Source organism: Pseudophryne corroboree, chromosome 2 (assembly GCF_028390025.1).
Source record: "Pseudophryne corroboree isolate aPseCor3 chromosome 2, aPseCor3.hap2, whole genome shotgun sequence".
NCBI lineage: Eukaryota > Metazoa > Chordata > Amphibia > Anura > Myobatrachidae > Pseudophryne > Pseudophryne corroboree.
Genome location: NC_086445.1, coordinates 522586533 through 522611845, shown reverse-complemented (window position 1 = coordinate 522611845; position 25313 = coordinate 522586533). Strand labels below are relative to the sequence as shown.

General features: G+C 45.6%; 1 protein-coding gene across 4 annotated transcripts in view; it reads right to left on the bottom strand.

The window, feature by feature from the left end:
• KDM1A (lysine demethylase 1A) overlaps positions 1 to 25313 on the bottom strand; it is a 111276-nt gene that overhangs the window by 11957 nt on the left and 74006 nt on the right. For 2 of the 4 annotated variants that reach the window (XM_063954187.1, XM_063954186.1), the window contains exons 7-15: positions 21286 to 21367; positions 20343 to 20437; positions 18896 to 19038; positions 18543 to 18633; positions 8853 to 8987; positions 8693 to 8766; positions 6682 to 6793; positions 6446 to 6578; positions 5549 to 5736 (exon numbers count right to left, since the gene is read on the bottom strand). In XM_063954187.1, the coding sequence (XP_063810257.1) occupies positions 5549 to 5736; positions 6446 to 6578; positions 6682 to 6793; positions 8693 to 8766; positions 8853 to 8987; positions 18543 to 18633; positions 18896 to 19038; positions 20343 to 20437; positions 21286 to 21367 (1053 nt within the window). Of the gene's footprint in view, positions 1 to 5548; positions 5737 to 6445; positions 6579 to 6681; positions 6794 to 8692; positions 8767 to 8852; positions 8988 to 18542; positions 18634 to 18895; positions 19045 to 20342; positions 20438 to 21285; positions 21368 to 25313 lie in introns of all 4 variants that reach the window. The other 2 variants (XM_063954185.1, XM_063954184.1) reach the window with 1 other exon arrangement.

Genomic DNA, 25313 nt, shown 5'->3' with positions numbered 1-25313 from the left:
CCGTGCCTGAACTTGTAAAGCCCTAGCGTCATACTTAGGGCTTGGCAGCGGTGGAAAAGGGTTTCTGTTCCTGGGAACTGGCTGATCTCTGCAGCCATTTTCCTCTCCCTCTGTCACGAGCAGAAAAGAGGAACCCTTTTGTCCGCTTGCCAACCAGGACTGCGCCTGATAATACGGCGTCTTATTTTGAGAGGCGACCTAGGGTACATCCCCTTTTTTAAGGCAATACTTCCAAATGCCGTTTGGAATCCCTGACCACTTTACTAGAATACAAAACACTTATACTTGATGCCAGTCGGCAAATATTCCGCTGTGCATCATGCATATATAGAAAAGCATCTTTTAATTGCTCTATAGGCAATAATATACTGTCCTTATCTAGGATATCAATATTTCCAGTCAGGGAATCCGACCACGCCACCCAGCACTGCACATCCAGGCTGAGGCGATTGCTGGTCGCAGTATAACACCAGTATGTGTGTAAATACATTTTAGGATACCCTCCTGCTTTTTATCAGCAGGATCCTTAAGGGCGGCCATCTCAAGAGAGGGTAGAGCCCTTGTTCTTACAATCGTGTGAGCGCCTTATCCCCTGTAGGGGGTGTTTCCCAACGCACCCTAACCTCTGGCGGGAAAAGGTATACTGCCAATAACTTTTTAGAATTATCAATTGTTATCGGAGGAAAACCCACGCATCATCACACACCTCATTTTATTTTTCAGAGTCAGGAAAACTATAGGAAGTTTTTCCTCACCAAACATAATACCCCTTTTTTGGTGGTATTCATATTATCAGAAAAGTGTAAACATTTACCATTGCCTCAATCATGCAATGTGTGGCCCTATTGGAAATCACGGTTGTCTCTTCACCGTCGACACAGGAGCCAGTATCCGTGTCGGCGTCTGTATCTGAGGTAACGGGCGCTTTAGAGCCCCTGTATGAGACGTCTGGACAGGCACAAGCTGAGTAGCCGGCTGTCTCATGTCAACCACTGTCTTTTATACAAAGCTGACACTGTCACGCAATTTCAACAGTACATCCACTCAGGTGTCGACCCCCTAGGGGGTGACAACACTATTACAGACACTCTACTCCGTCTCCACATCATGTTTCTCCTCATACATGTCGACACAAAAGTACCGACACACAGCACAATCACAGGGAATGCTCTGATAGAGGACAGGACCCACTAGCCCTTTGGGGAGACAGAGGGAGAGTTTGCCAGCACACACCAGAGCGCTATATATATATACAGGGATAACCTTATATAAGTGTTTTTCCCTTTATAGCTGCTGTATTGTTTATACTGCGCCTAATTTGTGCCCCCCTCTCTTTTTTAACCCCTTTTGTAGTGTAGTGACTGCAGGGGAGAGCCAGGGAGCTTCCCTCCAACTGAGCTGTGAGGGAAAATGGCGCCAGTGTGCTGAGGAGATAAGGACGCCGAGAAAGGGGCGGAGCCTATCATCCGGTTTTTTTATATGTTTTGGCAGGGGTTAAATGCATCCATATAGCCCAGGAGTTATATGTGATGCATTTATTTTAGCCATATAAGGTTTTATCGATTTATTGCGTCTCAGGGCGCTGCCCCCCCAGCGCCCTGCACCCTCAGTGACCGGAGTGTGAAGTGTGCTGAGAGCAATGGCGCACAGCTGCGGTGCTGTGCGCTACCTTATCTGAAGACAGGATCGTCTTCTGCCGCCGATTTCACCGGACCTCTTCGCTCTTCTGGCTCTGTAAGGGGGACGGCGGCGCGGCTCCGGTGACCCATCCAGGCTGAACCTGTGATCGTCCCTCTGGAGCTAATGTCCAGTAGCCTAAGAAACCCGATCCACTCTGCACTCAGGTGAGTCCGTTTCTTCTCCCCTTAGTCCCACGATGCAGTGAGCCTGTTGCCAGCAGGTCTCACTGAAAATAATAAACCTAAACTAAAACTTTCACAAAGAGCTCAGGAGAGCCCCTAGTGTGCACCCTTCTCGTCGGGCACAGAAATCTAACTGAGGCTTGGAGGAGGGTCATAGGGGGAGGAGCCAGTGCACACCAGCTAGTCCTAAAGCTTTCTTTAGATGTGCCCAGTCTCCTGCGGAGCCGCTATTCCCCATGGTCCTTACGGAGTTCCCAGCATCCACTAGGACGTCAGAGAAATAAAAGTATATTCAAAATAAGTGTGGACTGAGCCACACCAGCCTGTTGCTACGATGAGCACAGAAAAAACACCGAGGTACTCTGGGATATGGAGGGGTGGAGTGTTATAAATTTAAATATTCAGTGCCCTGTTCCTGCGGAAGCCGTCCATATCCCAAGAGTACTCCAGTGACCCCTAGTGGATGAAAAAGAAATGGTGGCCATCTTCATATGAAGGCAAAATAAAGTAATGGTGGTTTCAGACTACTAACTTACAGGGGTCATCACACTACAAAAAATATTATTATTATTTTTTAAAATGGTCAAGCATCCAGGGCTGGATTGACCCAATTATGTGCAAATAACATGATTGTCATCCAGATTTCCCTTGAACTCCCGGACAAAATGATACAGTGTGCAATCTTACAAATGACAGAACAATATATTGTGCAATCAGTCAGTCATTTGGGTGTTAACAATATTTCAGGTAAATATGTAGGTAGGTAGTGCATACACACTGTGCTGAAAATCGTCAGATTGACCTGCATGTACTACCAATCGGAAGATGCGACAAACGACTTACGTGAGCACACGATAGTGCATACACACTGGACGATCTGTCTTTACGATTCGGCTCAAAATGACAAATCATCAGATTTATAACCTAATGCAGTAGTTTCCAAATTGTGCACCGTGGCATCCTGGGGTGCTTTGGGACACTTGCAGTGGTGCAATGGATTGGTGGTCCATGACCAATTCAAATTATTTATGGTCAATGTAATAGATAAACACCAATGCTGGCGGCTGCCAATCATAAAATATGTGGACAAAAGGAGCAAATATGGTCCCTCACCACATAACTGAACTTAAGGATGACAAACACAATTTACTTATTTTATATTTTCAAAATTTCTCAATAATAAACTTTTGGCCTGGGGGTACCGTGAAAACAAGTCTAATACTCTTGATTCTCACAGGCGCCGTAATTCAAAAAAAGTATAGGAACCACAGGTTGAGTATGCAGTGGAATGCCATCGGGGAGGGGAAATGGGGTGGGTGTCGAGCGCAACAAGCCCCCTGCCGTCTCCACAGGTTCTATTCCCACTCCATGGGTGTCATGGACACCCACGAGTGTGAATTAAGGTTATTAATTTTTAATGTGAGTATTCTGGGTCTTGCATGCACTACTTATTTTGAACCTGCTGGCTCTCTTTCTTTGGTGTTTGGTTACCATAATTATCAGTGATTTGTGCAACCACACATAACCATTAAGTGAATACCCCATAAGGTGTCCACTTTAACAAATTATCAACTGAGTTGATCTAACGTCAAGAGGAGCTGGATTCTGTGGCTCAAATAATGCGCAACTCAGTTCTTTATTATTTTTTCTAAATGTTTCAGTGTCCTGAGAGAGAGGAATGCTACAAACAATACTTTAGTTGATGGAGATGGAGTCTGCGGAGGTTGTGATTTCCATCTAGGTGTTCTGGGGTACTGCTAGTCCAGAAGGGAGGCCGTTGTTCAGTTTGTTACAGTTGTCCACTTGACACTTCAGACAGTTACTGGGAAGCATTTAACAGCAGCAAAATCTTTCTCTAATGGTCAAAACCATGTGCAGGGGGGGCAGGCAAAGATAACATGTGCAGAGAGAGTTAGATTTGGGTGGGTTATTTTGTTTCTGTGCAGGGTAAATACTGGCGGCCTTATTTTTACACTACAATGTAGATTTCAGTTTGAACACACCCCATCCAAATCTAACGCTCTCTCTGCACATGTTATATCTGCCCCACCTGCACAGCACATGGTTTTGTCCGTTAGAGGAAGATTTTGCTTTTTGCAATCAACATTGAATTAGGCCCTAAGAACCTATAGCTGGGCACAGATTATACCAGTGGTTCCGGGATGTAGTTATGTGACCAGTGGTCACAACACCTCCCCCTACATCCCGCACCCGGAGAATTCCGACAGTCGGCATGCCGACTAGCAGGGTTTATTCATTATTATGTTCAAATGCTCACCTAAACATCGCAAAATATTAAAAGCAAAGTTACAGAACTGTGCAATACGTTAAAGCGCAATTAAAAAAAAAATATTCACTGTACAATATGCTTTATAACAGCTAGTAATTTTCAAACTTTATTACTTCGGGTAACAAAAGATTTTATTAGCGTAAATATCCCCTTGATATTAGGTGGGGAAATTTCTCCCTCTAGTGTTGATAGACAAAAATTACAACAAAATCAATCTAATTTTTTTTTTACATATGTAACAAATGTTTATAAAACTGGATTATATGAATGTACTGTGCAACGTATTGGTTCTAGAATGTTTGTGACACTAACATTCACATAGCTGTATCACGAAGCTTTAATATGTATTTCACATTAAAGACAAGACTTCTTTCTTGGAGATTAAATATATTTCTAAAACATTTCAGTGCAGTGGATACGGACAGACAAATCTGGTAATTTAGGCAGTGGTCTAGTATGACTTGTAGCAGGAAAAATAGTGGAATTAGAAAGGCTTTGTTTCTTGTGCTTTGAGTAAGATATCTATAAGCTGGTGTTTTACATTCAAAGAATGAGGTTTGCGGTAACTGACCACAGTAATTAAGAGGAGAGGAGGTTTATTGCTTCGAACCAAACTAACTGCATGTCCATTAAGGGACGCATCAGGCTGCACGCCCTACTTTACTTTTAGGGGGTAATTCAGACCTGATTGCTAGGGTGCGTTTTTTGCAGCCCTGCGATCAGATATTTGCCGTCTACAGGGGGAGGGGTAAAGCCTGTGAAAGTGTGCGTTAGCCTCTTTAGTAGAGCTGCACAAACATCAGTTTGTGCAGTCTCTGAGCAGCCCAGGACTTACTCAGCTGCTGCGATGGAATCCTGGTGATCGGGGCCGGAGCTGACGTCATACAACCTCCCTCCAAACGCCCGAGTCCACCTGCGTTTTTCTGGACACGCCTGCAAAACGATCAGTTGACACCCACAAACGGGCACTTCCTGTCAATCACCTTGCAATTGCCCGTGCGATCATTTTTTTTCGCACCATCCTGTCACTAGGCACCGATGTCCGGTGCTGTTGTGCGAAGCGCCGGTGCATACGTATGGGCAATTCAGATATGATCGCCCACTATGCGAAAACACACAGCAGCGATCACGTATGAATTACCACCTTAATCAGGTAGACTTTCTCAGACCTCCCTTATTTCCAACATTAATCAGTTCAGTGTGATCTGCAAATGTTGTGGCTACACTGCAAGGGCGGACATACAATCATCTGAGACACATGCAAGGACCCTGGCTGCTGACTGCAGAGTTACAGTGTGCAATGAGTTTAAAAAATATACAGTATTTATAATTTTTTTAAAAAAGGATGAGGGTGGCGAATGGGTCATGGGAACAAAAAACAGAACAAAGTACCCACCTTATTTAGATTTCCAAAACCCATCCTTTGAACAGCAGAAGTTTTCCACTCTGGCAGTGGGGGTACAAACTGGACAGCAGGGGGCTGTTGTTTTAGTACACCAAGTGGTAAAGTGCAAAGGACAGCATCACACTTATAAATGAATGTTTGACTAGTAGATCGTGTGTTCACTGCTATAACCTCACATCCTGCAGTAAACAAAAACATAAGGGGATAGATAAAATATAAACACCACACAAAATCAAAACAATCCAATCATATATGCAAACTGCCAGCAAACATTAATGGATGCCCTTTTTAGACTTGACAAAAGTTTCTCAGAAATGGTGGTAGGCCTATTGATACGTCTGACATCGTAATTGAGTCATTCAAATTTAATGAACTGGTCATGGGTAACAATGGCTTAGTGTACAGAAATAGGCCTACATTACCATATTACAAAAAATATATATATAAAATGAAAAAAAAAGGCCTTTAAATAAATATATATGGTAACAATATTGTGTGCCGGCACTCTGCCCCATTATTAGACTTTGGATGTGTGCGACAAGTTTTTTTAAATAAAACTATACATCTATAAATTTTAAAAAACGTGTATACTACAATACAAAACATTCACAGTTTTTTGGTTAAACAATTTTCTAAAATATCACTAGACACTCACTAGAACAGTAAGTGGGAAAGTAGCAAACAATGCTGCTTGGGAAAAACATATTAAAGTAAGACTCGCCAAGGGACTGTTTGACTAACAGGGCTGCCATGTACTGTACATGCCATTTTCCACCTTCTACTGTTGGAGAAATGAACCAATAAATATACTGATATAAAATATGTTTTTATTAGAACGACTCATTTTGGAATCCAATTAGGCTTATAACCATTCACACATTTACATACCAGAAGCTGTGTAGCGTACTTGGCGTACAGCGGTGTTAAGTTTTATATCTAACCCTTCTGCTAGTGCTACGGGAACACAGGAATAACCATTCCGGACAGTTAAATGGCTGCCAGTGAATTCAAAGTCATCATCCTGGTAGGAAAAAAAAAATGCAAACAGAGTTGTTGATGGAGGAATCATTTGATGTAGTAGAAAAGATGCAAAGGAAGGTATCAACAAACACCAAATGGATTACCTGGTCCCAATGCTTCAGAGACAATGTAGAGAGGGGTGTAGCATTGGCAAACTCTAAATTTGCAAAATGCCAATCAAGTATCTGTCTGTCCCGCGAGGACAAGTAAACATCACTAAGAAAGAATAAAATGCAAGAGAAATACAACTGGTCAAGAAGTGCTGTCTTCTGCACATTTTTTAAGTTGAGTAATGATCAAATAACAAATAAAGTGCAATTTAAGATAAGATTATATATTGTGCACACCAGAGACTATATACGGAAAATAAATTAGATATAGACTGGAAAGTGATTTGCAAGAGTAGCTACACAAACCAGTGTACATGTAATAGACCAAGTTCACATACTTAAGTCTTGAAATCTAATACAACAGATTTTACAAAATCCCAAATTCAGTTCTTCAATCTTATACAGGAATTTAGCTTCCGGGCTTAAGTACCCTGGAACGATCCAGTTACTGCCCCGGTTACTAGCCCAGAGGCTGCACTCATCATGGATTCTGCTTACTCCTAATGTATGCGCAGAAATTCGTGTTAAGTAAGGCTCTGGGGATATTAGCAATGCGCTCAGAATTTAGCCCGGGAACTGCAGTTTGCCGTGGCTAATCCGGAGCGTTATCATTGGAAATAGTGGCCTCTTTAGCCACTAATAGCTTTTGGGCACGTAGCGTGGGAGCTTAATTGCTGAGTAACAATTTAATTGTCCCCATTTTGTCATTCTGAAAATCAAATATAAAAAAAAAACAACATAATTTTTCTTTAAATTAAATGCTTTTATCCAGAGTCCATTAGGGGGCATGCATGAAACCTAGAGGAATAGAGGCATATCCAGCTGTGCAAGTACTTTACATTCATGTAACTCCTGCCCCTCTCTCATCAGGAAGCCAGATTGCTGCAGATACTGCGCAAGGTTCCAGTGCTGCTGTCACCATTGGGTGTGATAGGAATTGTGCAAAAAAGCACCGCAAAAGGCATGGCCTAAGGTAAGCGACTCCAAGTGGGGAGAGAGAAGAATTGATATATAAGCAGCAGTCAGCCCTCCTTTACTGAAGCCTGCACACCGACAGTGGGTGCAAAGCCACCATCATAGTAAGAGCAGGGACAAGTGGAGTTACTGTCCACTAAGCCTGCAATAAGCACAACCTGTGTTCTGGGGACTGCCCTTAAGGGAAGGGACTATTGGCCTAATTCAGACCTGGATGCTACTGTGGCAGCGTTAGGAAGCCTGGTGAAGTGCGCGCATGCATAGCAGCCGGGCTTCTGCCTCTGCCGCGATCGCCTCTGCCTGACTGACAGACAGAGGCGTTCGCGGGGCAGGAGAGGGTGTTGCGGTGTCGTTAAAGGGGCGTCAACTCGGTGTTGGGTGGGCGCAATTCAGGCAACGCAGGCATGTCCGGACCGTTTGTGGGACGGGCTACGGCTGCTGCATGACATCACACACAGCCGCTGCGACATGAAACATGGCGGATATCTGTCTGCCTTCACAGCTAGGCTGCATAGTCAGAGGGCTACTTGAAACATGCAAAAGCATCACTGTCGTAAAATGCTTTTGCATATCTGCGGGGGAGCTGGATCCGGCATGCAGAGCGGACTTGCCCTTTGCTGGGCATCCCCCCGCATGTCTAAGAAATTGATCGTAGATGTGCTTTTTTGTCGCACATCTACGATCAGGTCTGAATTACCTCCTATGTTCTGGTTTCCTAATGGGAGAGAGGTAGAAAGGGGGAGGGAGTTACATAGTGTAGAAACTTCAATTGCCTGTACGCCTAACTCAGATTCTGGAAACCCTGGTTTCTAGTGTAACACAAATGCGTGAAAGAGAAAATAATGGTTTGCACTATGTTCAGAGTTCAAGTTTGCCAGATATAATGATGTGTAATGATTTTTTGGATTAAAGTTCCTGATGATTTCAATACATGCACACACATTTTTTCAATTGTTTTTGTACCAATTAGTTTATACAATGTGAACAAGGAAAATACACTACTCCAGCCCAGACAATAATATAAACTTACCTTGGAGGATTGGCTTCAAGTTCTTGCAATTTTTCTTCAAGTTTTACTTGGCTCTCTGCTAACACATCATACTCCTAGTTTATAAAAGATAAATAAAATTACACAACAGTTTTTAAGGAAAGTATAAACGGTTATTAAATGTAATGTACAATACTGATACCTTGCAGAGTGCAGTCAGATCTCTGTGCTTGCTTTTCATTAAGAACTCGGCAGTGATATCTCGAGGAGGCTTTACTTCAGAAGCTTCCTTGAATTGCTGATGAAGCTCCTTTATCTTCTCTTTTAAATTAACCATCTGTTAAAACACAAACATCATAATCACATTCTGCTTAACCAGAATAAGGTTTCACTTAAAAAGTATATAGCAGGTTAGAAAGAGAAGGGAAAAAAAAATAAGAATTTACTTACCGATAATTCTATTTCTCATAGTCCGTAGTGGATGCTGGGGACTCCGTAAGGACCATGGGGAATAGCGGCTCCGCAGGAGACTGGGCACATCTAAAGAAAGCTTTAGGACTATCTGGTGTGCACTGGCTCCTCCCCCTATGACCCTCCTCCAAGCCTCAGTTAGGATACTGTGCCCGGACGAGCGTACACAATAAGGAAGGATTTTGAATCCCGGGTAAGACTCATACCAGCCACACCAATCACACCGTACAACTTGTGATCTGAACCCAGTTAACAGCATGATAACAGAGGAGCCTCTAGAAAAGATGGCTCACTACAGCAATAACCCGATTTTTTGGTAACAATAACTATGTACCAGTATTGCAGACAATCCGCACTTGGGATGGGCGCCCAGCATCCACTACGGACTATGAGAAATAGAATTATCGGTAAGTAAATTCTTATTTTCTCTAACGTCCTAAGTGGATGCTGGGGACTCCGTAAGGACCATGGGGATTATACCAAAGCTCCCAAACGGGCGGGAGAATGCGGATGACTCTGCAGCACCAATGAGAGAACTCCAGGTCCTCCTCAGCCAGGATATCAATTTTGTAGAATTTTACAAACGTATTTGCTCCTGACCAAGTAGCTGCTCGGCAAAGTTGTAAAGCCGAGACCCCTCGGGCAGCCGCCCAAGATGAGCCCACCTTCCTTGTGGAGTGGGCATTTACAGATTTTTGGCTGTGGCAGGCCTGCCACAGAATGTGCAAGCTGAATTGTACTACAAATCCAACGAGCAATAGTCTGCTTAGAAGCAGGAGCACCCAGCTTGTTGGGTGCATACAGGATAAACAGCGAGTCAGATTTCCTGACTCCAGCCGTCCTGGAAACATATATTTTCAGGGCCCTGACAACGTCTAGCAACTTGGAGTCCTCCAAGTCTCTAGTAGCCGCAGGCACCACAAATCGGTTGGTTCAGATGAAACGCTGAAACCACCTTAGGGAGAAACTGAGGACGAGTCCTCAATTCCGCCCTGTCCGAATGGAAAATCAGATAAGGGCTTTTTCAGGATAAAGCCGCCAATTCTGACACGCGCCTGGCCCAGGCCAGGGCCAACAGCATGACCACTTTCCATGTGAGATATTTTAACTCCACAGATTTAAGTGGTTCAAACCAATGTGACTTTTGGAACCCAAAACTACATTGAGATCCCAAAGTGCCACTGGAGGCACAAAAGGAGGCTGTATATGCAGTACCCCTTTTACAAACGTCTGAACTTCAGGGACTGAAGCTAGTTCTTTTTGGAAGAAAATTGACAGGGCCGAAATTTGAACCTTAATGGACCCCAATTTCAGGCCCATAGACACTCCTGTTTGCAGGAAATGTAGGAATCGACCCAGTTGAATTTCCTCCGTCGGGCCTTACTGGCCTCGCACCACGCAACATATTTTCCCCAATTGCGGTGATAATGTTTTTGCGGTTACATCCTTCCTGGCTTTGATCAGGATAGGGATGACTTCATCCGGAATGCCTTTTTTCCTTCAGGATCCGGCGTTCAACCGCCATGCCGTCAAACGCAGCCGCGGTAAGTCTTGGAACAGACAGGGTCCTTGCTGGAGCAGGTCCCTTCTTAGAGGTAGAGGCCACGGATCCTCCGTGAGCATCTCTTGAAGTTCCGGTTACCAAGTCCTTCTTGGCCAATCCGGAGCCACGAATATAGTGCTTACTCCTCTCCATCTTATCAATCTCAGTACCTTGGGTATGAGAGGCAGAGGAGGGAACACATACCCTGACTGGTACACCCACGGTGTTACCAGAGCGTCTACAGCTATTGCCTGAGGGTCCCTGGACCAATACCTGTCGAGTTTTCCCAACGGTTTATAATCACGTGGAAGACTTCTGGATGAAGTCCCCACTCTCCCGGGTGGAGGTCGTGCTGAGGAAGTCTGCTTCCCAGTTGTCCACTCCCGGAATGAATACTGCCGACAGTGCTATCACATGATTTTCCGCCCAGCGAAGAATCCTTGCAGCTTCTGCCATTGCCCTCCTGCTTCTTGTGCCACCCTGTCTGTTTACGTGGGTGACTGCCGTGATGTTGTCCGACTGGATCAACACCGGCTGACCTTGAAGCAGAGGTCTTGCTAAGCTTAGAGCATTGTAAATGGCCCTTAGCTTCAGGATATTTATGTGAAGTGATGTCTCCAGGCTTGACCATAAGCCCTGGATATTCCTTCCCTGTGTGACTGCTCCCCAGCCTCGTAGGCTGGCATCCGTGGTCACCAGGACCCAGTCCTGAATGCCGAATCTGCGGCCCTCTAGAAGATGAGCACTCTGCAACCACCACAGGAGGGACACCCTTGTCCTTGGTGACAGGGTTATCCGCTGATGCATCTGAAGATGCGACCCGGACCATTTGTCCAGCAGGTCCCACTGGAAAGTTCTTGCGTGGAATCTGCCGAATGGGATTGCTTCGTAGGAAACCACCATTTTACCCAGAACCCTTGTGCATTGATGCACTGAGACTTGGCTCGGTTTTAGGAGGTTCCTGACTAGCTCGGATAACTCCCTGGCTTTCTCCTCCGGGAGAAACACCTTTTTCTGGACTGTGTCCAGGATCATCCCTAGGAACAGAAGACAAGTCGTCGGAACCAGCTGCGATTTTGGAATATTGAGAATCCAATCGTGCTGCCGCAACACTACCTGAGATAGTGCTACACCGACCTCCAACTGTTCCCTGGATCTTACCCTTATCAGGGAATTGTCCAAGTAAGGGATAACTAAAATTCCCTTCCTTCGAAGGAATATCATCATTTCGGCCATTACCTTGGTAAAGACCCGGGGTGCCGTGGACCATCGATACGGCAGCGTCTGAACTGATAGTGACAGTTCTGTACCATAAACCTGAGGTACCCTTGGTGAGAAGGGTAAATTTTGACATGAAGGTAAGCATCCTTGATGTCCCGAGACATCATGTAGTCCCCTTCTTCCAGGTTCGCAATCACTGCTCTGAGTGACTCAATCTTGAATTTGAACCTCTGTATGTAAGTGTTCAAAGATTTTAGATTTAGAATCGGTCTCACCGAGCCGTCCGGCTTCGGTACCACAACAGTGTGGAATAATACCCCTCCTGCAACAGGGAACGGGGTATCTTGATTATCACCTGCTGGGAATACAGCTTGTGAATGGCTTCCAAAACTGTCTCCCTGTCAGAAGGAGACATCGGTAAAGCCGACTTTAGGAAACGGCGAGGGGGAGACGTCTCGAATTCTAATTTGTACCCCTGAGATATCACCTGAAGGATCCAGGGGTCTACTTGCGAGTGAGCCCACTGCGCGCTGAAATTCATTGAGACGGGCCCCCCACCGTGCCTGATTCTGCTTGTAAAGCCCCAGCGTATACTGAGGGCTTGGCAGAGGCGGGAGAGGGTTTCTGTTCCTGGGAACTGGCTGATTTCTGCAGCCTTTTTCCTCTCCCTCTGTCACGGGGCAGAAATGAGGAACCTTTTGCCCGCTTGTCCACGAAAAGACTGCGCCTGATAATACGGCGTCTTCTCATGTTGAGAGGCGACCTGGGGTACAAACGTGGATTTCCCAGCTGTTGCCGTGGCCACCAGGTCTGAAAGACCGACCCCAAATAACTCCTCCCCTTAATAAGGCAATACTTCCAAATGCCGTTTGAAATACGCATCACCTGACCACTGACGTGTCCATAACCCTCTACTGGTAGAAATGGACAACGCACTTAGACTTGATGCCAGTCGGCAAATATTCCGCTGTGCATCACGCATATATAGAAATGCATCTTTTAAATGCTCTATAGGCAAAAATATACTGTCCCTATCTAGGGTATCAATATTTTCAGTCAGGGAATCCGACCACGCCAACCCAGCACTGCACATCCAGGCTGAGGCGATTGCTGGTCGCAGTATAACACCAGTATGTGTGTAAATACATTTTAAGATACCCTCCTGCTTTCTATCAGCAGGATCCTTAAGGGCGGCCATCTCAGGAGAGGGTAGAGCCCTTACAAGCGTGTGAGCGCTTTTCCACCCTAGGGGGTGTTTCCCAACGCACCCTAACCTCTGGCGGGAAAGGATATAATGCCAATAACATTTTAGAAATTATCAGTTGTTATCGGGGGAAACCCACGCATCATCACACACCTCATTTAATTTCTCAGATTCAGGAAAACTACAGGTAGTTTTTCCTCACCGAACATAATACCCCTTTTTGGTGGTACTCGTATTATCAGAAATGTGTAAAACATTTTTCATTGCCTCAATCATGTAACGTGTGGCCCTACTGGAAGTCACATTTGTCTCTTCACCGTCGACACTGGAGTCAGTATCCGTGTCGGCGTCTATATCTGCCATCTGAGGTAACGGGCGCTTTAGAGCCCCTGACGGCCTATGAGACGTCTGGACAGGCACAAGCTGAGTAGCCGGCTGTCTCATGTCAACCACTGTCTTTTATACAGAGCTGACACTGTCATGTAATTCCTTCCAACAGTTCATCCACTCAGGTGTCGACCCCCTAGGGGGTGACATCACTATTACAGGCAATCTGCTCCGTCTCCACATCATTTTTCTCCTCATACATGTCGACACAAAAGTACCGACATACAGCACACACACAGGGAATGCTCTGATAGAGGACAGGACCCCACTAGCCCTTTGGGGAGACAGAGGGAGAGTTTGCCAGCACACACCAGAGCGCTATATATATACAGGGATAACCTTATATAAGTGTTTTTCCCCTTATAGCTGCTGTATAGTTAATACTGCGCCTAATTAGTGCCCCCCTCTCTTTTTTAACCCTTTCTGTAGTGTAGTGACTGCAGGGGAGAGCCAGGGAGCTTCCCTCCAACGGAGCTGTGAGGGAAAATGGCGCCAGTGTGCTGAGGAGATAGGCTCCGCCCCCTTATCGGCGGCTTTATCTCCCGTTTTTCTATGTATTCTGGCAGGGGTTAAATGCATCCATATAGCCCAGGAGCTATATGTGATGCATTTTTTTGCCATCCAAGGTGTTTTTATTGCGTCTCAGGGCGCCCCCCCCAGCGCCCTGCACCCTCAGTGACCGGAGTGTGAAGTGTGCTGAGAGCAATGGCGCACAGCTGCAGTGCTGTGCGCTACCTTGTTGAAGACAGGACGTCTTCTGCCGCCGATTTTCCGGACCTCTTCTGCCTTCTGGCTCTGTAAGGGGGCCGGCGGCGCGGCTCTGGGACCCATCCAAGCTGGGCCTGTGATCGTCCCTCTGGAGCTAATGTCCAGTAGCCTAAGAAGCCCAATCCACTCTGCACGCAGGTGAGTTCGCTTCTTCTCCCCTTAGTCCCTCGATGCAGTGAGCCTGTTGCCAGCAGGTCTCACTGAAAATAAAAAACCTAATCTAAAACTTTCACTAAGAAGCTCAGGAGAGCCCCTAGTGTGCACCCTTCTCGTTCGGGCACAGAGATCTAACTGAGGCTTGGAGGAGGGTCATAGGGGGAGGAGCCAGTGCACACCAGATAGTCCTAAAGCTTTCTTTAGATGTGCCCAGTCTCCTGCGGAGCCGCTATTCCCCATGGTCCTTACGGAGTCCCCAGCATCCACTTAGGACGTTAGAGAAACAGGAGTTTTAGACAAACTAGTAAGTCCTTTGCTTGTGTAGTTTAATGGGGGATATGAAGTTGAAAACACCTAACAGACCCTCACGTGGGTCCTACCCCTGGTTTTATTTAAAGCATGGGTCTTCAACATGCAGCCTTCCAGCTGCTGTGGAACTACACATCCTAATAGGCATGCTAAAACGGAGTCAGGGCATGCTGGGATATGTAGTTCCTCAGCAGCTGGAGGGCCACTGGTTGAAAACCCATGATCTAAAGGAAATCAGCTTAGACCGGTATCCAATTACCCACAGTAACTTACCGAGGCTGACTCGCCCGGGGCTATCCCATTAGCCCCAAAGCTGGCACTTATCTGGAGAATTTTCGTATGACTCAGGCAGGTGTAACCAAAACCCTGATAATTAAGCTAAAATGCCACGATTGCTGCCCTGAAAACACATAGTTCCGCGGCTTTTAGCGGAACCTGTGTGTTTTCGTGCAATATAGGATATTTGCTGCACTAACCTCCCCCCCCCCCCCCCAAAAAAAAAAAAAACGGGCTACAATTGCATAGCTCGATAATGGCCCTCATTACGAGTTGAACGCTAGCTGCCGTTGTTCGCAGCGCAGCAATCAGGCAAAAAATCGGCACTTCTGCGCATGGTGCGCACTGCGCACGCGCGATGTACTTTCACAAAAGCCAATGTAGTTTCACACAAGGTGGAGCGACGCTTTTCAGTCGCACTGTTGACTGCTGAGTGATTGACAGGAATGGGGCGTTTCTGAGAGGTAACTGACCGTTTTTCGGGAGTGTGCTGAAAAACGCAGGTATGTCAGATACAAACGCAGGCGTGCCTGGGGAAACGGGGGAGTGGCTGGCCGAACGCAGGGCGTGTTTGTGACATCAAAACAGGAACTAAATAGACTGAAGTGATCGCAAGGTAGGAGTAGGTCTGGAGCTACTCAGAAACTGCTTGCAAAAATTTAGCCGCCGTTCTGCGATCCTTTCGTTCGCACTTCTCCTAAGCCAAGATATACTCCCAGAGGGCGGCGGCTTAGCGTTTGCACTGCTGCTAAAAGCAGCTAGCGAGCGATCAACTCGGAGTGAGGGCCAATGACCATCAATAAGATACCATCGCATTATGGCACCAAATAGGTGGAACTTAAAAGTTTCTGACCCACACATATCACAAACGAATTCTAACAGTAAAACCCCAGACACTATTGGGGAAATTCAATCAGCAGCTCAGTTGTGATCTGCAATACCAGAACAGCACATCATGGTCAGCAACACTAGTTTTTCCCCACACTTCAGTGATACCCCTTTCAGATTGCCAGCTTGTAACCTGGGTTATTGGACATGAGCGCGCAGTAGCCGGGTTGCTGTGCGGTCTGAAAGGTGCCAGGGACAATATCCAGGAACAATGGTAGCGACCAGGGTTGAATACGGATTCAATCCTGTGCAGTGTTAACGGGTTGCTGGGTAGATGCGACCCGTTTCCCATTTACACAGTATGGATGGGTTGCGCTTGGAGATAATCTGATCTCAAAGCGCCGCCTCCGCATGAGTCACCAACCCGCCAATATCCCGGACTGGGCATGCCAGTGTGAATGGGGTCTCAGCGGGCCGCACCTGGGAGCACCCGTGTACGGCTCCCGGGTGCGACCCACGAAATGCAATCTAAGATGCACAGGAAAATTAACAATGCTCAGTCTACTGTAATAGCATTCTGCGGCACAGCGCTACTAACTTAATCTGCCCGTTAGAAACTGTTGTGTCTCAGAGATTGTATCATATTACTTAGACTGCCAGCTTTGAACACGGGTTATTGCACATGAGCGCACATAACCCATGTTGCTGTGTGGTCTGAAATGGCCCATTTGGAATAATCTTCCAACTCTGGTAGTTTACAGGGTTGAACATTAGGGTGCATCAAACGCCCCATGAATTTTTAAAAGTAAGAAAAATGATTTGTCCCCATGCTACATTTTTTAGAATTGTTAAGGATATATTGCATACCAATTTTGAAGAATCTGAGATGATATTTATGTGGCCTACCATGCCCCTGAAGATTAAAGATTTCTATTTTTCTATTTATTTTATTGCTATAAATTTCTATTTATTTCATCTGAAAAAGAAATAATGATTTGATTAATGATTTGTGATTTGGATGGGAACAGCCATGATAGGCCCATGAGGCTTCATGCTGTTCCCTTTCTTTGTTATGTTCTTTTTGGGTGTGGAGGTGGACCACCTAAGTCAAAAAGTACATCACAAAAAATTTGCACAGTTGTTTCTATGCTAAAAAGGTACATTTTAAGAATCAGAATGCTTGCTGTCCCTAATGTCGGGGCGTTTGATGCACCCTATTGAACATGTGTTCAACCTGGCTCGCTGTGCTGTTTGAACTGGAAGCCGGGTCGATGCGACCAGTTTCCCATTCACTCTGCCAGGTGGCACTTGGAGATCATGTGATCTCTAAGCGCCGTTGTCACTGCTGATATCACCAACCGAGCAATATGACGTGTTCGGAACAGCGGCAGTGAGGGGCCTGAGGCGAATCGCACCAAGGAAGCACCTGTTTCAAGCTCCGGAGTGCGACCCGCCTCAGTAGATCTAAAAGGGGTATAAGTGGGAACATTTTCAGCTGTTCAATTACTTGCAATTCCAAGTGTGGCACTATAGTGTTTACACAACGGTGTCCTAAATTACAAATTATAACTGTAATGTACAGAGGACACCCATTATCTGCAGCTGCATAACACAGGTGACATCTATTGTGACAACGTAGTAGAACTGTGAGGGAAAACAGATAGTCAGGATTTTTACCTATGCTTACTCACATTAATGTAAGCTGAAACTACCTATGACACAAGTCTGGGGGCGGGCAGATAGTTAGCTAGCCAATAAAAGTTGGTAGGCTACGGAGGCTGGTAGACGGGCTGACGATCCAATGTGTCGTCCTGTCTGTTGCTGCTGCAACTGGTTCTTGATGGCTTCCCGCTGACAGTGAGTCGTTGCCCGTGATATTGGGCAGACTTGAGGGTGACAGTGGGTGTGAACTTACCACATCAACCACCATTGCTTGCTTTCATCCACCTTCATTGAATAGGAGCACTGTGTAGATTTGTGAACTGACATATTAAACCGTTTCTACAGAGTGCTGTTTTTTTCATACGAGACGAAGCAGGTTTCATTTATTGTACTATGCAGACTAAATCAAGACAACTTTAGAAAATACAAACACTCAGCTCAATTTCAAACAATTGGTGCAAGAAAATATTTCCTAAAGTAGGATTCCCAACTCTCAGAGAGATTATATGCTGAGAACGGGGAGGTTTTCAAAACCCGAGCAGTCCCCTAACACACAACGTAACACCTGAGCTAGCACATTCCCCCAAAGGGGATCTTATTTACTTATCATTGTTTTACAATATTTAAGTTTTATAGACACCCTTTTTTAATCATTATGATTTAAACGTACACCTTGAACACATTTCCTAGATAGCGAGTTTTGGTTAGACCCATTTTACACACACACACACACACACACACACACACACACACACACACACACACACACACACACACACACACACACACACACACACACACACACACACACACAAACAGTTATGCTCATAAGTTTACATACCCTAGCAGAACTTGTGATTTTCATGCCATTAGAGAATATGAATGATAACTCACAAACTTTTCTTTCACTCATGGTTAGTGGTTGGGTGAAGCCATTTATTGTCAAACGACTGTGTTTACTCTTTTTAAATCATAATGACAACAGAAACTACCCAAATGACCCTGGTCAAAAGTTTACTATACTAAATCTGTGTCAAATCTTTCCATGAAGCCCAAGGAAATCATACCTTATTTAGCAGTTCTTTCAGTTCTTCCTGAGTTTTCACTATTTTCTTCCAGTGCTCAATCTGTTCATCTTTCACATGTTTTTCCTGAAGCCTAAAAGATTAATAGGTAATTTAAAATTTTGATAGTCACAATAAATAAGTTCCTGCACTTGATTTAAAAAAAGATCTGCACTTGATTTTTTTTTCTTGTCGTTAACATGCTGAACTAACTTCTAATATATCACACTTAACACAAACGGGCTCTCACATAAATGTGCAAATAAGATCTAAGGCCCATGGTGAGCTTTCATTTCAAATTATTTTTCAAGAAAATGGAAGTGTAGATTGGGAAAGAGGGGGTGGATGCAACTTACTGTATAACAACCTCCAAAGCTTGCCCTAGTGAGACAGGCTTGTTATTAAGAATATTAAAATCCAGTTGGTGGCTGAGGTAGGATGTCGCTTCCAATAGACGGTTAAACTCCTGTTCCACCATTTCGTCCTTTTCTTTGGGCACCTGAAACTCAAAATTGAATGACAAATTTGTATACTATATAACATAACTATGAAAGCCATATTGTAATGTTTGAAGGGACCCAGGGACAATGCTATCCCAATGTCTTGAAATTACAAACTGAATAATTCAGAATAACTGTAAGAAAAACATGTGCTTAAGATGTAGCAAACTTTATTCCAAGTTTAGGTAACCTAAATCCCAGACGTTGAGTTCCCCACTGGTACCACGCCATTGTTCCCTCCACAGAGTAGCCTGGTTTACCATGCTTCACAATACTAAAAAATAAAAACATAAGACTTGATTCAGATGTGCACATAATGTCAGATGCAGAGATTTGTTGCCACTATGCATGCTGTAAAGCGATAGCGTGCGCACAAAGGACTTATTTTCAAAGCGCATGACCAGTAGTCAGTGTTTGGGGGGGGAATTGGGGTAGGTAATAGTGATGGGGGGGATGGAAAAAATGCAGACGTGTTGCCCATTTTCTGGGCATTCCTTAGTCAGCCACTGTAAATTCATCCACAGCTAGATAGGCCTCTGTGTCTTAGTAGAGCCACTCACTCAAGACAGCATAAGGTCCGATGGTGGAACCAATGCGTTGTCTGATGTTCCCACTTATGTACATGAGCAACGTATGAGAGACACTGGCAGTGTGTGTGCACAAGACAGCAGTTTCACCTGTGAGCAAAACTGCACCTGCATAAGCAACTTGCATGCACCTCTTCTTTAGGCCCGCAATTACTACAGACAGGATGTGTTTCAGCACCAGGGTCGGCCAGAGGTTGTTTTTTTGGTAAGCAAATCTAAGAGACAGTGGGTGACAGGGAGATAGTGAGTGCCAGTCCCTTGTTGAAGCTAGCTATGGCCTGCTCCCTTCTCTGTATGAGATACAGCAGTCGTGGTCTGTGCCTCTCAGTGCAGCTGCAGATAAACACATGGCAAAGTACACAGCGGGTACTCACCTCAGACCGGGAGCAGGAGAACAGAATCACAGCGCCCAGTGGAGCTTCCATGTTCTTTCCGGCCATGTGACCCCCCTTCCTCCTCCCCGGCTCAGAGTACGGCACTTTCTGTCTGAAAGCTCTGAGTCCCACTGCACGGACTCAGCGCCCTCACCAGTCTAGCACTCTACGCAGCAGTGTATGTGTTGGGCTGGTCATGTTCAGCACAAATTCTGATTAGACAGCAGGGGGGCCCTTTCCCAATTTGGGCACCAAAATACACTTCAACAGCTGCATGTGTCTTACTTTATTAATCTTAAGTATATTAGGGTAACCGCACAGTTTGTCTTTATATAAACTTACAGCTTGTCCATTAGCTTCATACAGTGGGCATTTTTGCTTTATTTTCGCCAGTTCCATATTTACTTGCTTGCTAATCACAGCCATTGGATTCCCACCTACACCAACACAGAGTTTAGCAAAATTAGCAATGGTGTGTTTTAAAAAAATAAATGGAAAAAAGAAAAAAGAAAAAAAACCACCACCAAACTTTTGAAATTCCCAGTAGGACAGGAATGAATATCGGACTTATCTACCATAACAGTAGGAAAATGCCAATTTATAACACAGCTGAACACGTTTTGGGGTTAGAATAGAATATCAATTGTAACTGGCCTAATTATGTTGATTGATAGTTACCCCTTAATTTGTAATGCAGAAAAAAAGTCCTTTATTAGTTAATTCAATCCCGAAATGAAACAGAAAATGTCTTATAGATGGGGGCTTTGTGCTGAGCTGCCATTCATGAACAAAACAGGTTACAATCAATATCCTGGCTGTAAGTAACCTGGCTACCGAAATTCCGACCCCAGTGACCCGACACTGGCATCCAGAAAACATTGGGATCCCGACGCCTGTATAACAATGGAAATTCTAGCCGTGAGGTTAGGGTTAGGCTGCAAGGGTGGGGTGGGGGGTGTGTGTGTGTGGGGGGGGGGGGGGGGTAGCTTTAGCCGCCACCCAGGGGGTTAGGCTGCAAGGAGGGAAGATTTGGGTTAGGCATCACCGGGGAGGGGGGTTTCGTTTAGGCACTAAGCGGGGAGAGTTAGGGTTAGGCTTAGGCTGTAGTAAGGGAAGGTTATGGGGGTGAGTTAGAAAGCTTAACTCATCCCTGTCGGGATCTTCATCATCGGGATGGCGGCATCAATATTCCGACTGCCAGCATCCCATGCGTAGCAATATTATACCCAACCAGGCGAAACAACTCCCAATAGTGTGTTTAGTATGCACAGAATGTCCATCTTACCAAGTCCTGTGACTACCATTGCACCTAAATCAGCAACATAATTTCCTTTACGAAATGTAGCAACTCTTCCTCCAACTCGATCCTATAATAAATAGCAATGTTAAATTTTTTGCTATAAATTAACATCCTGAAAGAGATTGACTATCAAATTAGTGACACATATTCTTTGCACAATTCTCCAGCCCAGTATTCGCTAGGATTTGAAGAGAAAAAAAAAAGAGGAGGATTTTGGTACTTACCGATAAATCCATTTCTCTGAATCCACTCCGGGACACTGGAGATTTAGAAAGCTGGGGTGTGAAGGATGCAGACCGGAGGTAACCCAATGTTAAAATAAAAAAAAATGATGCACAGCTTGCTCCTCCCCCTTCATGACCCCCCTCCCCCCCCATTTTTAAATATTGATGGAGAGAGGAGGGAACATGAAAGGTCCAAGCCATACGGGAAGGAACCAACCGTACCACAATGTCAAGCAGCAACCAAGAACTATTAACATAATAACCAATCTGTCTGAACTAATGCTATAAGAACACGCAGTCTGACAGCACCGAGGTGGGCGTCCAGTGTCCCCGAGTGGATTCCGAGAAATGGATTTATCAGTAGGTACCAAGATCCTCTTTTCTCTATCATCCACTAGGGGACACTGGAGATCTAGACAGCTGGGTGCGTCCCAAAGATACTCCCATGGACGGGTGTGCTGTCCAAAGCCTGAAGAACCAGATGACCAAAATTTGCATCTCTAGATGCAAACGCATCAAACTTGTAGAAACGAGTGAACATGTGTGCTACTGACCACGTCGCAGCTCTGCAAAGTTGGAGTGGAAGCTCCTCTAGCCCACGAAGCTCCTACTGATCTGGTAGTATGAGCACCTACCCGAAACGGCACTCTCTTACCACTGGAGATATATGCCTGTTTTATGGTTAGTCGTATCCATCTGGCCAAGGTTTATTTTGAAGCCGGCCAACCCCTCCTGGGGCCATCATACAGTACAAACAAAGCGTCTGACTTCCTAATAGAACCAGTAGCCTGTACGTACACCTATAATGCGTTGACTACATCCAAGGACAAGTCCCCCTCTGACAATCCATGGAAGGAGGGAACCACAATCGGTTGGTTTATGTGGAAACCCGAAACCACCTTGGGTAAAAACTCTGCTTTTGTAGGGAGCTCCGCTCTGTCTTCATGAAAAACTAGGAAAGGACTTTTACATGACAGGGCTCCTAAATCTGAGACCCATCTTGCTGATGCCAAAGCCAGGAGCAGGACTGTTTTCCAGCTCATATATTTGAGATCTGCTCTATCCAAAGGCTTGAAAATGGCCAATCTCAAAAATTATAGCACCAAGTTAAGAACCACCCGGGCCGTGGGAAGACGAAAAGGTGGTTGTATTCTCAACACACCCTGTAAAAATGTCTGGACCTCCTGCAAGGATGCCAGACGTTGTTGAAAAAGAATCGAGAGGGCAGAAACATGTACCTTCAAGGATCCTAATCTCAAACCTCCATCCAAACCCGTTTGGAGAAACCTCAACAGCCTAGTAAGGTGGAATTCTCTGGGGTTTCATCCCCTAAGCTGGCACCAGTGCATGTATTTCTTCCAGATTCTATAGTAGTGTGCTGCAGTGACCGGTTTCCTTGACGATAACATGGTAGGAATACCTGATTTCAGGATACCTCTGTCTCTTAGTAACCTGGTCTCAAGAACCACGCTGTCAAACGTAGACGGTTCAAATCTGGATGACGGAATGGGCCTTGTGACAACAGGTCCTCCCTTTGTGGCAGTTTCCAAGGATCTTCCGCCAGGAGCCCCATCAGGTCTGAGTACCAACTTCTGCGAGGCCAGTCCAGTGCTATTAAAATTAACCCATGCTCTTTCGTCTTTTTCAACACTCTTGGCAACAAGGGAAACAGCGGGAAGATGCATGTCCAGGGAAGTTTGTATGTCCAGGGAATCGTCAGCGTGTCCATTGCCTCTGCTGCTGGATCCCGCGCCCTGGCCACATATCTCGGCAGCTGATGATTGTTCAGAGAAGCCATTAGGTCTATCTGCGGTAGACCCCACCATCTTACCACTGCCTCGAAGACCTATGGGTGGAGACACCACTCCCCTGGATGCATATCCTGATGACTGAGGTAATCTGCTTCCCAATTGTCCACTCCTGGAATAAAGACTGCCGACAAGATTATGTTGCTCTTTTCTGTCCAAGACAGAATTCTTGTGGCCTCTTTTAAAGCCATGCGGCTTCTTGTTCCCCCGGTTTATGTATGCTGTTGTCCGACTGCACTCTCACATGCTGAGCCCATACTAGGTCCTCTGCCAGAAGAAGTGCATTGTTAATGGCTCTTAGCTCCAGTACATTTATTGGAAGACTGCTTTCCTGCGGTGACCATCGTCCCTGAAACTGATGGTTGTCCAGTACTGCTCCCCATCCTCTGAGACTGGCATCTGTCGTTAAAATTTTCCAGTCCCAGATTCCAAACCTCTTTCCCGCTGGTAGGTTCTTGCGGACCGACCACCAAATCAACAACGTCCTGGCCTGAGGCGACAAGCGAATCCTTCGGTGAAGAAGTAAATGCATGCCAGCCCCTTGTGCAATCAGATTCAGCTGAAAGGGTCTGGAATGTAGTCTGCCGTATTGGATTGCTTTGAAAGGTACTACTATCTTTCCTAGAAGCCGTACACAAAGATGCAGAGAGACCATCTGGGTCTGTAGAACCAGACGCAAAATTTCCTTGATGCCTCAAATCTGGTCTTCTGGGAGAAATACCTTCAGTTGTATTGTATCTAAAATGAGACCCAGGAATTGAATCCTCAGCGTCTGTTGCAAATTGGATTTTTTGAAATTCACAATTCAGCCGTGTCGAATCAGAAATCAATGAGCGATCTGGGCATCCCAGGACAATTGATCCTGAGAGGGTGCTTTGAGAAGAAGGTCATCGAGATATGGTATAATCGTTAACCCCAATGATCTCAATTTCGCTACCATGACTGCCTTGATCTTTGTGAAGACTCTCAGGGCCGATGATAGGCCGAACAGTAGAGCTATGAAATGGTAATGCTTCTTGCCCACTGCAAACCGTAACTATGCCTGGTGTGGGGTCCAAATTGGAACATGGAGGTACGCATTCTTTTTCCCCTTCGACACCATGAACTCTCGTTGCTCCAGGCCTGCAATAACTGACTGTATTGATTCCATCTTGAATTTGTAAACCGTCAGGAATTGACTTAACACTTTTAAATTGAGGATTGGTCTGACAGACCCATCCGATTTTGTCACTACAAAAATATTTGAATAAAATCCCGTTCCTCTTTGAGAAGCCGGGACAGGCATAATTACTTCTGTCTGAAGTAACTTTTGAATAGCCGTGTCTAAATGAGGTGAACACCGGACCAGAGTAATTTCTTCTTGACAGTGGCGTAGTTCTAGGATACGTGTTAGACAGAAAAGTAGATTTTCCCACCGTGGCCTGTAAAATCCACTTGTCTAATTCCGGACCAAACAACGCTTCCCCCTACAAAGGGGATCGCCTCAACTGCCTTCTTTGATTCGGAGCCCACCTGCCATTCTCTGAGCCACAGAATCCTTCTGGCTGATATAGCCGAAGCCGAGATACATGACGCTATCCCGCTAGCATCTTTTGTAGCTTGGCAAATGTACATGGCCGACTCCCGGATATGCTCCGCGGGTTCACTACGGTATGCCGGCGGTCGGGCTCCCGGCAACCAGCATACCGGCGCCGGGAGCCCGACCGCCGGCTTACCGACAGTGTGGCGAGCGCAAATGAGCCCCTTGCGGACTCGCTGTGCTCGACACGCTACGGGCACGGTGGCGCGCGCCACACTATTTTATTCTCCCTCCAGGGGGGTCGTGGACCCCCACGAGGGAGAATAAGTGTCGGTATGCCGGCTGTCGGGATCCCGGCGCCAGTATACTGTGCGCCGGGATCCCGACAGCCGGCATACTGAAGACCACCCATGCTCCGCTAGTCGAACTCTCTTTTCTTGGTTATTATCTTCCGCCACTGCT